The following is a 16,662-nucleotide window of genomic DNA, read 5'->3' as shown; positions in this document are numbered from 1 at the left end:
AAATATTTTATTTCTTAATCTAATCTTCTTCCTTAACTTGACTGTCGAGTAGTAATTTAGCACCACTTATCGTCCCTAATAAATCTACTATACTTCAATATTACTTTGATTTGGTCCTCTGACCATTCTAGTCAACACTTTAACTAATATTCATAACGTTTCTTTATTACATTCGCACTAACTATTCTAATTTTTACTTCCACAACTCTTTTATCTATCAATATTCTATAGCTTATTTTCCGCTGGTTTGCGATCATTACCCTCTCTTTTTTTTTTCAACCATAAACAATTTTGTAATCTTAAGAAGGGAGTCTACTAGACTCTCCTGTTTCCTATGCTATTCCAAAGTTTCGCTTTAATTCTAATCTAATCCTTATGATCCGCACAATAAAATTGTGCTCTTCCTAAAGAATACCTGAGCAACTAGTTCCTATCGAATTACTGTTATCTGTAGAATATCATTTCTTAACTGTTTTATAAGTTATAATTGTCATCCATAGCATCCTGTCTCTTCTAGGGGAACAAAATTATATTTCGTGTCTTACTGCTACACAAATAGAATACTGTTCTTTACTAAACTTTGAGCAAAAGATCCATTGCAATATCAAAATAACTATAAACCCTATATCGGAGACTGGATGACTTAGCCTTATAGGTTTTATTTTTAAATTTTTACCATGCTAAAATCTCTAGTCCTATAACAATTCCTGATGTATTATAATTCATGCTAAGGTAACGAAGTCTTTAACTCTCACTACCTTGCAACCATGATCTTTTGATATTCTAATTATAGAGTTTTAAATCCCAAATTAGGATTTTCAAACTCAGTTCTAGTAATAAAACTCTATTATGGTATATTTGTACAAGAGAGAAAGTCATTTATAACTATTCTTATCCTTATATACTATTGGGTAGTATGTAGCTCTACACAATAAATCCCAAGTCAGTACTGTAATTTGCAGCTTACAGCGCAAACATCAAGAATATTGTATAGTTACTACGATAAATCCCAATAGATCAAACTTTTCTATGTCTTATTTCTTTCAAATCCACTAATATCTTAAACTTATTTTGATTATGGTACTTATTGACATCTATCAATAGTAATACCTTTACTTCCATCTAGGGCAGATATATTGCTATAACTTACTTTTTGGTCCTCTTGCCTTACCTAATTAGGCTTACTAATTAACTTTATAATTTATCATAGTCTAGGAGATGTCTCTCACTAGAAACTTTTCCAAAATTAATTCCAATCACGCTTATTATCGCAATTCTTATCCTAAAAGACTAATTACTAACACATTAAAATTTATCTCCATGCAAGAGAATAGCAGCAGAACATATAATTTTAGCATTAGCATATAAAAAAGTAGAGCCGGAATCAAATAGTACATAATTATTCCTTTCACAAGTTAAGAACATACCGACAACTACATCTGAAGTCTCTGCTTCTTCCCCTCGATGCATAACGTTTCCTCTTTTTAATGTATTCCTCTGCTCGGGTTGGTCCATTGTGCGAGAATTACCCGAAGTGCTGTCTCTACTTTTGCCTCTGCCTCTACTGACTATTAATGAATCTCTAAAATCAGAACCTTGGACTGATTCCTTTGGTGTAGTGTGTGGCATAAATCGACGCGTGCTAGTACAATCTTGGGTAAAATGTCTAATTCCACCACAATTGATGCAGGCTCCAGTGACCCTATGGCATATATCCTCATGAAATTTTCCACAAACGTCACAAATACGGATAGGGTAGGAACTTCTGGTTCTTTGACGAATGGTTCTTGATTGTTTCCGCCCTGAAGATCCGCTTCTATCATACTTAGGAGGTCGGGGTCCCTCAAAATCTTTTCTCTTTCTCAAATTACTACTCGAACTTTGACCGATGGGTTTCCCACTTTTCTCTTTTTCATGCTGCTCTTGAGGGGGTTGGGTTTGTACTTGGGCCTGGGCTGACAGATTATCAGCCATTTGCTGAAAGAACATAGCCATCTGCTGGGCCGTTTGTGCAGTAATTTGTATAGGAGGGACTAGTGCAGTTGGACCTCCAACACTTTGCGAAACTGGGGCCTCTCCTTGTATGTTAGCTGTATCAGACTGCTCTACCGTTTTATCCCCCTTGTCCATATCTATTCATAGGATTTTTTTTTTCCTGTACAACTAACACAAGGAGATTCCTCCCTGTTAGTTCATATTTATGATGTAAATGTACTATATGTATCAAACATTCGAGCAGTTGTACTTATCAAAAAATATTTCAAATACACAGTTCAAAATTTACTTTAAAACCTTTGCTCTGATACCACTAAAACATGTCACACCCTACTCCTCGTAAGATGTAACATGCTCCCGTAGTACACCTAATGAATTACCGTACTCGCTTACCGATAACCTATTAAATATACTACAAGGGATTTTAAAATAATTTTCGTTCATTTTTAAATTGGTGGGTAAAATTTTTCTCAAATATTAACAACCTTTATTTAAAATCCAAACATAAATTAAATTCTTAGATATTTAAAATCTTTGCAATTTTTATAAAAATTTTGGCAGAGTGCCGTCTATATTTTAAGAAAACAGTTCTTTAAAACCTGAAAATAAAGACACTTCCAATATATTTCTCAACAATTTCATCAAATTTCACAATCAATCTCAACCAATTTCTCAAGTCTCAAAATTCAAACCATCCTCATTTCACAAATCAACACAAGCAATTCAATACACAGTTTAAATTAAATCAAACATTGAAATATCTCATTAAGATAACAAAATGAATATTTACATTCATGGGAGTATTGAAAATTTAGTAGTGCAAACTTTAGAAATACATAAAATCTCAAGATAATATTACAATAATTTGTATTTGATTATAATCTAAATATATATATTACAAAAGAGTTGGTACAACTGCTCAAAGGAAATTTCATACATATAATTACAGAATTACATCAAAAGCTAATGTACAAGGGTATACCTATGATATACCCGAAGATAGTCTCACTATGTCTTTTCAGAAATCTTGCTCAGCTACTCTATATTTTCTTTCACCTGCAACAGCATACAAAGCTATCGCTGAGTGGTGAACTCAGTGGTGCACAAACTAATAATTTAAAACTTAGTACAAATTGTTCTTAACAATTCATAATGAATAAAAATTTAAAATTTCTAAAGTCTTCAAAATCCATGACATACAAAAATCATTATTTTCATTAATGCAAATTATTCATTTGAATAACTTTTTGATCAACTAATAACTATTTATTTACATTTCTTTTAAATTCTGAAACAATACAAAAATATTTTGAATCACTAACAAATTATTTATTTCAATCACAATTTATCAAATTATGCATAATTTAAAGGGCGTTGCCAACAATTCACACAGTTGAACCCATGACCCAAAATTCAAATAGATGCCGTGTTGTACACCATGACATTTCACATTCTCCCAATAACCGAGGCTACAAGGGAGAGACAAAGACTAGCTAGTATATATGAGTACTTATTCAAATTCTTCCCCTACTGGCAAGCCAGAGAGGAAGTAACTCGCCCCATCTAGTGGAGGAGATATCTCACTAGACAAGCTAATGAGAATTCACAACAAATTTTGTCATGTCAACTGTGGTTTCAAATCATATTCAAAATAATTTCTATTTACAAAGTATTTACAAATCATCAATATATTTAATCATCATAAATTCATGCTCAAGGTTGGCAACACATCAAACTTAAAATTTACGATTCTCAAAACCATGCAATAAATCCTTAAATGCATAAGAAAATTTACATTTCATTTATACAATTTCATTCAACAAACTATAATTCTCAACACATCAAAATTTATAAATCATAAAATAACTTGTTCAAATCGATTTAGAAATAAAAATATAACAAAAGAGTTAGTTGTACACAAACCTTAAGTGAGTCGCCTCTTGGCCTTGACTTGATTCCTCGGGTTCTTTCCCGGTATTCTTTTCCACTGAAACACACAGTTTTACAGTGTTTTAGTACCATAACTTAACATAAATCCAAAAATAAATTTAAATTCACTTTTACCTAGCTCTAATGTGCTAAACTTGACGTTCTTTAAATTTTGTGTTTCGGGGTTATTATTCACCACACTATTCAAGTCAATTTGTTGACTTTCTAAGGCTTAATAGGTATGGGAATTCCAACTTCACCCACATACCACATTTTGGTCACTAAATTTGTTGGTTTTGGTTATTTACTTAAATTCTAAGTCTTTTAGGCAAATTTGCAAATTTTCAGTTTTGGTGTCCTAAGTTGCACTGTTCCATTGGTCACTTTACTGTTAGAATTTGGCAAAACTTTCTTCATAGAAAATGTTCCTTATTGTCTTAAGTTTATTCTTCTTTTTGAATCACTCCAATTGAAGTTTTGTAGCTCAAGTTATAACCATTTGAACCATGGCTGCCGGATTGGACTTAATCCAGATTTTTTTACAATTTTTGGTTCTGGCAGTTTTAGGTCACTAACTTTGGGTGGCCAAATGACTTGGTTAATAGCGTAATTTGGATTTATATTCTTCACGAAAGTTTTAGGTCTATATCTCATCTGTCCACTGGTAAAATTTCAGGTCATTTAGACCTGCCTAGCTCAAGTTATGACACTGTTCATTTGGTCAGTTTGTACAGGGCAGACTGAGATTTTCCGAATTTGGTCAATTTGTTTACTAGGTTTTCGTCACTTTTGGGGCATGATTTCTAAATGAAAGTTGTGTCATTTTGTGTCTATTTTCATCCCCAATTGGTCCCATACCAATTGGACTTGTAAATTTTTAGTTTTGGTCCCTCAAAAGGACCTTGGTCATGCTGCCAGCACTTCATTTGATCTCAACTCCAACACTTCCAACACACTTCATTTGGTCACCATTGACCATTTCTCACTTCAAATTAGGTCAAAAATATCATTTCACCATTTCTCCAAATTTCTGCCTCTAAACCCTAGGTGTCAAACCCTAACCACACTAATTGTTGCATTTAACCAATTCAATGCCTTTAACCATAATCGTTTAACTAATTGAGGTTCATATACCCATCTAAATTATCAAACCATGCAAATCACTCTCCCCACCATGCTTGCCGAAATTTTAGTTTAGTCCTCCACAAATGTTTTTATTTCATTTCATTAGTTTCTAAGTTACTTTAAGCTAAAAACACAACTAATAAATCTCAAATTTTCAAATTAGGGTGCTTACCTCCACTTGGATTCTCTAATTTCCTTATTCTTTTCTTCTTTCTTTGGTGATCACTCTTCTTTTCAAGTGACGAAAACAAGTTTTTATGGAATAATTATGGAAGAAATTGGGGTTTAGTAAGGATTTAAAAGCTTAAACTCAAGTTTTAATGGAGTTTAGAAATGGAGAGGGAGAGAGGGAGTGGTGGACGTCCACTTGAAGAAGACAAGTGTTTTTGTTTTTTTTTTCTTTTCTTTTCTTTTCTTTTTTATGTCTTATGGAAGACAAATATCTAATTAATTAAATATTTATTAATTATAACATTTATGGCATCATGCATGATGTCATGCATGATGTCATCTCCCTTCATTTTTCATTTTCTTCTTCTTTTTTTTAATTTGTTTTTTTATTAATTCTTTAATTTAATTTCCAACTCCGAAATTTTCTTTTCTCCGATTTTATTTGACAGTTAGGTCAGGAGTCAGCTCTCAGGGTTAATTGACCAAATTGACCCTCGCCGGTTTAACCCGGTTTGTAAATAATTCAATATTTCTTTCAGCTCCTTGACCTAATTATTTGACTGGCTTAACAATTCTTTTTCGTGATTTTTCTCTTTTTCACTGTGTTCGCAATAGTCCTAAGGACCACAGCGTCACATTTTACAGTTCGAAATTCAAGTTTAAATCGACTTCGCAATCCTTCCCGAGAAGGTCACACATCGCTGTGACTCTCGGCTCGTTTAACTTTTTATGTTCTGTTTTTTTTTTTTTATTTATACTTAACTAATTGACAATTATTAATTATTTGTGTTTATGGCTTATCTAGTTGTCTTAAGTGTGGTTCTAATCCCCTTAATTGTCCGGACCGACACCGGTCACCAGAATAGTGAAATATATCAAGCTATGCAAATAGGGGTGTTACAGCATAAAAGAGAGGGACAAAAGTATTCATGTTAATTTATTATAATGATAATAAAAAATTATTTATATTTTTAATATTAATATATTATTTTTTTTATTTTTCAAATAATTTCATGCAATATTAAATTGGCAAAGTCCTATATAAACTTTAATTAGACTTATTAAAATTCTTGTGGTGGAAATATTAATGTTAATATTAATATTGATTCTGCAACCTAATGTACGCTTTGCGAAGTCCTATATGGAAGATAATTCTACTTGATAAATTAAAAAAATTAATTAACTTGATAAATTAAATATTTTTCAGAATTTTATATTTTTAATTAAGTTAATCATATGAACTTGATAAATTAAAGCATTTTTGAAGCGAATATTTAACTTGAAATATTAATCCATTTTCATACTATTATTAATAATAGCAATAATATAAATTAAATTTTAAACAAATAAAAATATTCTTAAAAAGAATAATTATATGAATTCAGTTCCATTAGATAATATTCCACTCGCAAAGTTCTATATATACAATAATGCTTTAATTTATCAATTTTCATGATATTTTAAATATTATAATATTAATTTTTATTTTTTAAATAATTTCATGTAATTTCAAAGGACGTAGTCCATGGTACTATTAGTCGACATTGTTGCATTCAAAACATGGTGTTATCTGTTTTTTAAGAAGCAAAACGATTGTTAATTATTTATTACAAGCAAGATTATCCGCAGCAAGCCACGGACTGATATAATATTTTTTTATAATACTAAATATGAATTTATGTTAATTTTATAAGTATTAAATTATAAGAATATAAAAATTTAAATTTTTTAACATGGTTATTTTAAATTTCATAATATTTTTTCTAAAAAATTTTTTATGTGCAAATATTATTAGTAAATAAATTCATTTCTAATATATTATTTTAACAAAGTAAACATTGTATACTTAACAAAAATTAAAAATAGTTTTATATTTCAACATAATACGCTTTTTGTTACTTAAAAGATGGTCAATAAATTAAATAATAATTATAAATATTTCTTAAATATAAATAATTAATTTATTTTATGTTAATTTCTATTTTATTATAGGTGATCAATCTTATATCCATATCTATTTTATTTTTTATTGATTAATTTTTAAGAGGTTAAGAGTTAGTTCAAGTGTTCAACTTATTGGTAAATATTATATAAAAATTTTAAAAACTTTAAAACTTGACTAAATCTGACAAATTACATAGCGAATAATGTTAATTAAAAAAAGATATAATTTCATTAGATAATTTATGAAATTTGTTAATGAAAAAATATATAATTATAATATCATGAAGCTCAAATCTTTATTGTACACGTGAAACACATATATATTATATCTATAGTTATAACATCAATAATTATATTTTATTTATAATTATTTAAAATTAAATATTATATTTTAATTTAAATAAAATCCTTTCTTCGAATTTTTAGATTAAAACTATTATTTTAATTTGATCTTAATTTTTTAACATAATTAAAATAAACAATGCTATATTTTTTTTATACTAAGTTTGATTTTAAGATGTTTATTAATATTTTTATTTTTCTATATTTATCATAATCTTATTTTGTAATATAATTGCATAGTGTTTCACATTAAAATACTTAAGAATGAGCAAGAAGAAATTCAATATCAGTATTAAAAGTAATATATATTTTTAAAAATTATATTAGACTCATTTCTATATTTAAAGAAAAATTAATTTTTTATAAGTATCATGCGTATTGCTTATGCATTAACAATATTTTATAATTTATCTCATTTGAAGTATATATTTTTTAATTTCAAAGTCAAAATCAAAGTAAAATATTAATTTTCTCAATGTTTCCTTAATTAATGAAATTAAGATTAATATAAGTAGCTTTTTCTTTAATCAAATAGCATGAAAATAAGATTTCTCCATTGATAATCAACAAAAACATATTCAATTTTATACATATAAATTATTTGAAAATATCACCTAATCATAATAAAATATCAAAATAGGAAAAAAATTCAACCTTATAATAATAATAATAATAATAATAATAATAATAATAATAATAATAATAATAATAATAATAATAATAATAATAATAATAATAATAATAAAAATTTCAAATTCCCTATAATTTAAAAGGAAAACTTTGAAGGATTCTTAGATTAATTAAACACAATTGGTTTAGTATATAAAAATAATGAATATTCACATTGTTAAAATATTTTTAAATTATTAAAATAAATTAAATATATTATAAATCACATAAAAATTTAAGAGCAAAGTAATTTAAATTATTTGTTACTTATAAATCAAAATTACACATAAACAAACAATTTTAAATAGATATTATGAAAATGTTTATAAATATTATTTTTTAATACTTTTTAGATAATAATAATTATAAAATTATAACAAAATAATAATAGAGTGCCTCAAAATCTTACTATTTTAAAGTAGTGCTTATAGTAAAAATAAAAAGAAAAGCATTAGAAATGCTACTAAAATAGATCAACAATTTATTGTTATTATATTTTTTTGTAATGAGAAAAAAAATGATATTTCATTAATATAATATAATATTGACGTATAAAGTAAAATTTAATTTAATATAAAATGAAGTTATCTTTAAAATTGATTTAATAAAGATAATAATAATAATAATAATAATAATTAACAAAAATTTAATAATTAAATAATTAAATTGTTAAAAAAATAAAAACGATAATAACCAAAGATAGTAAAAAAATAATTTGAATTTGTATATAAACATTTAAGTGATTTAAAAATTAAAATAAATAAATAAAGTTTGAAAATTCAATTATAAATTAAATACTTAAATAAAAATTTAAAAGGTGGGATAATATATCAAAAGATTTAAAGATTTAAAGATGTATAAAAATTATATTTATTTCTAGTGATAAAATAAAAAATTATAAAAAATAAAAATACAAAAAATAAAGAATCATGGTTAGGTAAATTGATTATAATATTATGATTAAAATAATGAATTATACTTTATTAGAATTAACTTATTTTAAAATTATTTTTAATAAAAATAATATATATATATACGCGCGCGCTCGCACTCTAAATATTTAACCTTTTTAAGGGAGCGTTTGCTTATTGTCCCAGTGGCACAAGTCATCATAAAATTTAGTTTAATAAATATAATAATAAAAAAAATTAAATTTAATAATTAAATAGTTAAATAAATAAAAATAATTAAATAATAAAAATAAGAAAATAAAATAATAAAAATAATTTAAATTAATACTTAAGTAGTTTAAAAATTAAAACAAATAAATAAAAATTTAAAAATTTAATTAATATAATAAAATTTTTAAATAAAAAATTTGACGAGATTCAAGCATTCATTCTATTTTACTTAATAAAGTTTAACTAAAAAATTTTTAAAAATAAAGAAATTGAATGTATAGAATTATACTGTTATTAGATTATTAAAAAGCAAATGGCGGAACCAACCCAATAGGAATTATACACAGCCTCAAATAGGAAATTGAAAAAGCATAAAAGAGGACAAGGTGGTACTCTTACTGTTCTTAAGAACAGTAAGAGCGTCCCCTGCTTCCGTTATGTACAATATTTATTGTATTTGGTTGGTGTAAATCGTTTAACGCGTTTCTATTGACTTTTCGTTTTTTTCAATTTCATAATTAATTATCAAATAATGAATTTAATTTATTACGAATTAGCCTGTAGTTTGTATTGACTTTCAATTTTTTAATGTTATAATTAATTATTAAATTATGAATTTAATTTTATTATGAATTAGTTTGTAGTTTTTAATTAAGTAAATTACTATAATTGAAATTAATGTAAAAATTTGAGATTTTTAAATTGATAAAATTAAAAGATTTTACTAAAATTGAAAAAACTTGTAAAGATTTAGATTTTTTTAATTATTCAGTTTTATTTTATAAATAATATAAATAATAAAAGACATTTTTATCAAAATTCAATGTTGCTTTATATATATATATATATATATATATATATATATATATATATATATATATATATATATATATATTTTGTAGAAAAATAAAAATTTTGTAATAAAAAGATTAAAATTTTGGTTGATTAACAAAGCTGAAGCAACCTTAAAAAGGAAACTAATAAGGGCCTATTTAATATGGAAAATTGGAATAATTTTTTAAAATATTTTTTTAAGAAAATTTAAAAATAGAGTTTTATATTTAAATGTGTTAATTTTTTAATAATAAAATTAAATAATTATTTAAAAATATTTATTTATAATGATAAAAAATTTAATTATATTATTATAAGATAAATAAATAACACAATAAAATAGTTTTAATAATACAATGAATTTAAATATATTTTATAATAATTTATTTCTTTTAATTAAGAAATATATGATTTTTTAATTAATTTTTTTTATTATTAAGAGATGAATATTTTTTTTATATTTTCCTTAATTTTAATGAAAAATAAAATTATTTTTTCAAAAAAATAAAAAAAATTATTTTTCACAATTAAACATATCCTATCTCTTAAGTTGATAATTTTTGACATGATCCGTTTATACAACACTATTCGATATGCAGTTAGACGAGTTTAAATTTAGTATAAATAGGATTATTCATAAATAAGTTAATTCATTTAAGACACGTTAAAAGTATAAATTTAATCAGCTTAATCTACTTAATCCAATTAAACACATAAAACTTATTTATTTAAATAAGTTGACATATTAATTTATTTTATTTTCATTAGTTTAAACCTATTATGATTTATTTATGTATATTGTTAAATTAAATCTCCTTATTATACACATATAAGAATGTGCTTTGATATTTTTTAATGTGTCTTAATTTATTAAATAAGTTAAATGTATCTTGGCTTGTTAAATAAGTTGAATGTGTCCCAGGAACACGAATTTTCAGCCCTACCTACTTCTATGCATTACGAAAGGAATTACTTTCCCGCCTTCCCTATGTTCTCTCCGAAATCCACGTCCCATCTCCCATTTCGCGCGAAATTCTCCTCTCAACCATAACCACTACCACCACCCTCTCCCCCTCCACCCTCCCTCCATTCTCTCTCTTTCTCTCTCACTCTGCAACGATTTTTCTCCTGTTTCTTCACCTCCGAATTATCACCCTTCCTGCAAATTGTTTTCTCTCTCTTTCTTCTTGACGCGGAATCTGAATTCCGCCCCGGACTCCGCCATGGAAGATGAATAGATTCATCCCCAATCCAAATTCCAAGTTACGCCACTTCCGGCGTCTCCGTGAACACCTCACCTATCCGTCGCCCTCCTCAAACAACACAGCAGACGCTCACCCGCTCCACATCTTATGGCACTACCAGATCCTCGATCCGGACAGCGATATTGTCACCTATTGGAACTACGTCTTCCTTATTACCTCCATCATTGCTCTCTTCATCGATCCTTTGTTCTTCTTCCTCCCTTACGTCGATGCCGACGGCGTCTGCTTGAGCAACGACCATCACCTCGCCATATTGATCACCTATTTTAGGTCCATTGCTGACTTGTTCTTTGTCCTGCACATGGTCATGAAGTTCCGTACAGCTTTTGTTGCTCCGAATTCTAGGGTTTTCGGACGAGGCGAGCTAGTCATGGACGCTAGGGAAATTGCTATGCGTTATCTCAAGTCCGACTTCCTTATCGATCTAGCCGCTGCGCTTCCGCTTCCTCAGGTAGGTTGCATTCGAGAAGGTTAGGATTTGGTTGGCCTAAATAGAACAGAACTGTGAAAAAGAATAAGTTGTAGTTTGTAATTGGATAATATGGATATAGAAAGGACGTTAGCTTAAATTAATTAGGGGTTAGAAACATAGAGATGATCTCAGTTGAAGCAGGATTAATTTTTTTCATCATGTAGAATAATAGCCCATGAGATGCAATGTACATGTACTTCCTTTTGCATTGAAGGAGTTGAGATATTTTCCCCCTCAGGCCATGGTTATCATCTTGAATTTGTTGAATGTCTCACTGATAATAATCGAGAAGAGGCTTCCTCAAATCCTATTGTCAATCTTGTAATTGCTACTTTATATCATCTTTCTGGGTTTAAGTGATTGTAAAACCTTTGCCTTGCAGATTGTCATTTGGATAGTAATTCCAGCCACAAGAAATAACAATGCTGATCATGCCAACAATGCACTCTCACTTATGGTTCTTATTCAATATGTTCCCAGAATTTTTGTTATCTTTCCTTTGCATCAACGCATTGTAAAAACTACTGGCTTTGTTGCCAAGACTGCTTGGGCAGGTGCTGGATACAATCTCCTTCTTTACATGCTTGCTAGTCATGTAAGCATCAGGTCACCCCTTTTCTTATAAGCATGCTATCCTTGTTCAGTTGCTAAAACTCAAATGGTTATCAATGTTTACCATTGTTGCAGACATTAGGAGCTTCATGGTACCTGTTGTCCCTGGGGCGGCAATTCTACTGCTGGAAGTCAGAGTGTTTGAAGGAGAATAAGTCAGGAACTATAGGTTGCATTGAGCCTTTTCTAGATTGTAGCAGTTCTGGAACATTAGAACGTCAATATTGGCGGAATGTCACTCATGTTAATGCCAATTGTGATCCAAATGACAGCAATATCTTATTTCAGTTTGGAATATTTTCTGGGGCTTTTAGAAATGATGTTGCTTCCTCGCCCTTTATCAAGAAGTACTTATATTGTCTGTGGTGGGGCTTAAGAAATTTAAGGTATGAGTTTCAACAAGTGCCGTTTTGCTGACTGTGAACTGATAGCTTGTTTTGTATGTGGATTTCATGCTACATTTATCCTCCATTTGGTTTTCCTTGACCTTAATTAAATTTACAAAATAAATATAATGCTTCTGTTCAATTTTTTTTTTTGGTATTATTTAATTTTATATCTTAAAGACTTCAGAGTAAGCTCTCTAAACATTCACTTTTTAAGTTTATTTCCATCCTATATGTTCACTTAGATGCAAGTAATCACACTGTTGCTGGGAGTCAAAATTACTGGTATAAACGGCCTGCTGTAGATTTTCCTTAGTAAATTTAGTCCCATGCGAAGCTTCCATTGATTAAATAATTTTTTCCATCCTTATTTCTAAGTGATAGTTGCATGTTGGTGATTTTTCTTGTGAGGTTGATATTTTTGTTCATTCTGAAATATCCTTCCTTTTCTGGTGGCAGCTCATATGCACAAACCTTGGAGACAAGTACATTTCTTGGTGAGAATGTTTTCTGCATTGTTACATGTATTCTTGGTTTAATTCTCTCAGCACAGTTGATTGGCAACATGCAGGTATATCATGCTGCCACCTCAATTTCATTGTCATTGTTACTAGTAGTTGGTAGCCATCGATAATTAGACTACTGAAGATATGCTGAGATAAATGTGTGGACTTGTTTGACACATGCGCTTACAAGAAACCAAAAAAACTAATTACTACCTAGTATGTATATATAATGATAGTTTGTTCGCCTCTTTGTCTCTTACTCTCTCAATTGAGTTTCTGGATGCACCTATGACTATGAATTTGAAAGTTGAATCCCCCATGATGACGAGTTAAATGCTATGATTTACTATTATTTTCAGTTATGTCGCTAATCAACTATTTTTATAATTGTTTTAGAAATTTGTTTTGCAACGCTAAAGTTAGCTAAAAGGATTTTATAGAGTGAATCAACTTGGTAATGGATTAAGGACCACAGGAATGTGAGTAGTGGTTCCCATTACCAACTATCATAACCTTTTCTGCAGGAAACATTAATAAAGGTTTTTTGTTACTGAAAAACATGTCAGCACTGGCTCCCAGGTTATGTATTCCATGATGAGGAAAATCCAAAAATGAGAGGAAAATTGAACAGTTGGGAAGTTGGCTCTCATGCTTTATTCTAACACAATCAACCTCGTAATGGCAAATGGGTTCCTAGGACCTAAGGTGCGACACCTATTATTTATCATCCATATCAATGATGTTTTAGCCACTGCATTACCAAGAAATATGCTTCTGAAGTGTATGGTCATTTGGATGACTGAATTTGTCTAGATTGCTCTGCAGAAAAGAAAGCTAGCTGGCAGATAATGGGTCTGGACAGAGCTGTGTTTAAATATTCTAGATAGCCTGTTTCTGTCACTGATAAATAGTCTTTCAGGTAACTGAAGGTGTCCATGCTCTCTTATTAAAGACCTGTCCAATGTTATAGCTGAAGCCAAAAAAAAAAAAAAGCAGCATTGAATTTCTCCAAAATTATGATGGTAAGCAAGCTGGTGATGATTTTAGATGAAAACTGGATTTGAAATTCCAGCTTTGCTTCAACCCAGTTCAACGTTATGTTATGTGATATTACAGTTTGAAATTCTTCAAGGAGATCTTCGTTTATTGATTTGATTTCCCTGTGAAAAACAGAAAAATATGTCTTCGTGTATCTAAGTGGAGATCTGGATCAAACTGTCTATGACTTCTTTTTAGAGGAAAGTTTGTATCATGGCTATAAAGGTGCCAATATAAGTACTTTTAAGTTAGGGGTTCCTTGTGTTCATGTATTCATTTTCTCACTACAAGGAGAATCATAATATCTTTTTAATGTGTTTTTTGAGTATGTGAGTTTATTTTTTGCTGAAATTATTTTTATAAATGGCAATGGTTGCATATATCGGTTTTGCTAATTATTTTCTTGTTCTGTTTCTTAAGACTAATTTGCAATCTATGACGGTGAGAGTTGAAGAGTGGAGGATTAAGCGAAGAGACACGGAGGAGTGGATGAGGCATCGCCAATTACCTCCAGATTTGCAGGAACGTGTTCGTCGGTTTGTTCAGTATAAATGGCTTGCTACAAGAGGAGTTCATGAGGAATCTATATTGCGTTCATTGCCATTGGACCTTCGACGAGAAATTCAGCAACATTTATGCCTGGCCCTTGTTCGTCGTGTATGTTATTTATCTTGATTTCTTTTTGTTAACATATTGTTAATGATTTAATATTTAGAGAATAATTCACCTGAAATAGCTGTGTGAACCATCAGTAAATATATCTTCTCATAAATCTGTTTCCAATTCAAGAAAAGTGTTTCATTAAATGCATATATTTTGATTTGTTCAGCTGAAACATCTCCATAAGTAAAAAGATGTATGTTTGTCATCAATCTAAAACTTGTTTCTTTCATCCGAGAGACATTTTATGGCATGTGATGCCCTATTGAAGTTGCAATTGTATAAAGTCCATGTCTACATCATTTGCAGCCCTCATCATGAACTTTGATACGACATTACTTGTCTTGGTTATTTCATATGATGATCTCTTCAAAAGAATCATCAGGCAGCTTGGATGGATTGCCATTTATTCTCTAAAATTATTCTTAAATCTATATTTTACATTCTTTCATTTAACAGGTCCCATTCTTCTCACAAATGGATGAGCAGCTACTTGATGCCATATGTGAACGCCTCGCCTCTTCTTTGAGTACTGAGGGCACCTATATATTTCGAGAGGGTGAACCAGTAAACGAGATGCTGTTTATAATTAGAGGACAATTGGAGAGCTCAACGACTAATGGAGGAAGATCTGGATTCTTCAACTCCATCACCCTTAGACCTGGTGACTTTTGTGGTGAGGAATTATTGACATGGGCTTTGATGCCCAATTCTAGTGTAAACCTGCCTTCTTCAACTCGAACCGTCAGAGCTCTGTCTGAAGTCGAAGCTTTTGCGCTTCAAGCTGAAGACCTTAAATTTGTTGCACAGCAGTTCAAGAGACTTCAAAGCAAGAAGCTACAGCATGCCTTTAGGTACTATTCTCACCAATGGAGGACATGGGCTGCTTGCTTGATACAATCTGTTTGGAGAAGATACCAGAAAAGAAAGATGTCAAAGGAGCTGGCGACACGAGAGAGCCTTGCTTACATTTCAGTCCCAGGGGAGTATTACTATAGCAATGAGCTAGCATATGGAGATTATGAGAATGAAAGTGGTGAGAGTTTATCAATTGACAGTGCAAGCAATGTTCAGCATCTTGGAGCTACAATCCTGGCTTCCAAATTTGCTGCAAATACTAGAAGAGGGGCTCATCAGAAAGTTCAGGTTGATTCTGCTTCTTCTAGCTTAAAGATGCCACAGTTGTTTAAACCTGATGAGCCTGATTTCTCTGTAGATCGAGAAGATGTTTAGCGAGTACAACAAGGAATGGGAAATTGAAAAGATGAACTAATGAGAAAATAGGTAGGAAACTTTGTATACTATTTCTGTAAATTTATAAGTCTGGACAAGACTAGCATTGATAGTCACATTCTCAACTGAATAAAGTATAAATTACTTTCGAAGTATGATGTGACAAAATCTTTAATATTTCTCATGTCAATGTATCGAGCAAAGGATGAGAAGAAAATAGTTGTCAGATAGCTTAGATATCTGGTTTCTTGTATTGTTACTGATTTAGTTAGCTAATTCTGTAAAGTAGGTAGCTAAAGTTGGTCTTAGTGCCAACTGCCCAGCTACTTTACTCTTTCTTTCCTCTTGCATGTACACAGA

The 16,662-nt window shown here is 29.5% G+C and overlaps 1 protein-coding gene across 1 annotated transcript; it reads left to right on the top strand.

Annotated features, from left to right (window-relative positions):
- Positions 1–11,063: 11,063 nt before the first annotated feature.
- LOC110673577 (cyclic nucleotide-gated ion channel 18) lies at positions 11,064–16,460 on the top strand. Its single transcript, XM_021836714.2, has 6 exons — positions 11,064–11,846; positions 12,250–12,462; positions 12,555–12,865; positions 13,325–13,436; positions 14,830–15,066; positions 15,529–16,460. Exons 1-6 carry the CDS (start codon positions 11,361–11,363, stop codon positions 16,300–16,302), a joined length of 2,133 nt encoding a protein of 710 aa, XP_021692406.2. The 5' UTR covers positions 11,064–11,360; the 3' UTR covers positions 16,303–16,460.
- Positions 16,461–16,662: the final 202 nt, after the last annotated feature.

Source organism: Hevea brasiliensis, chromosome 15 (assembly GCF_030052815.1).
Source record: "Hevea brasiliensis isolate MT/VB/25A 57/8 chromosome 15, ASM3005281v1, whole genome shotgun sequence".
NCBI classification, from domain to species: Eukaryota; Viridiplantae; Streptophyta; class Magnoliopsida; order Malpighiales; family Euphorbiaceae; genus Hevea; species Hevea brasiliensis.
Note: the sequence above shows the minus strand (reverse complement) of the source record. Positions and strands in the feature narration are given on the sequence as shown.

Excerpts from the sequence above, each read along its gene's own strand:
- LOC110673577 (XM_021836714.2), top strand. The coding sequence starts at position 11,361 with ATGAATAGATTCATCCCCAATCCAAATTCCAAGTTACGCCACTTCCGG. Across the intron at positions 12,866-13,324 it reads TGGGGCTTAAGAAATTTAAG|CTCATATGCACAAACCTTGG; the intron begins GTATGAGTTTCA and ends TTCTGGTGGCAG. Across the intron at positions 13,437-14,829 it reads AGTTGATTGGCAACATGCAG|ACTAATTTGCAATCTATGAC; the intron begins GTATATCATGCT and ends CTGTTTCTTAAG.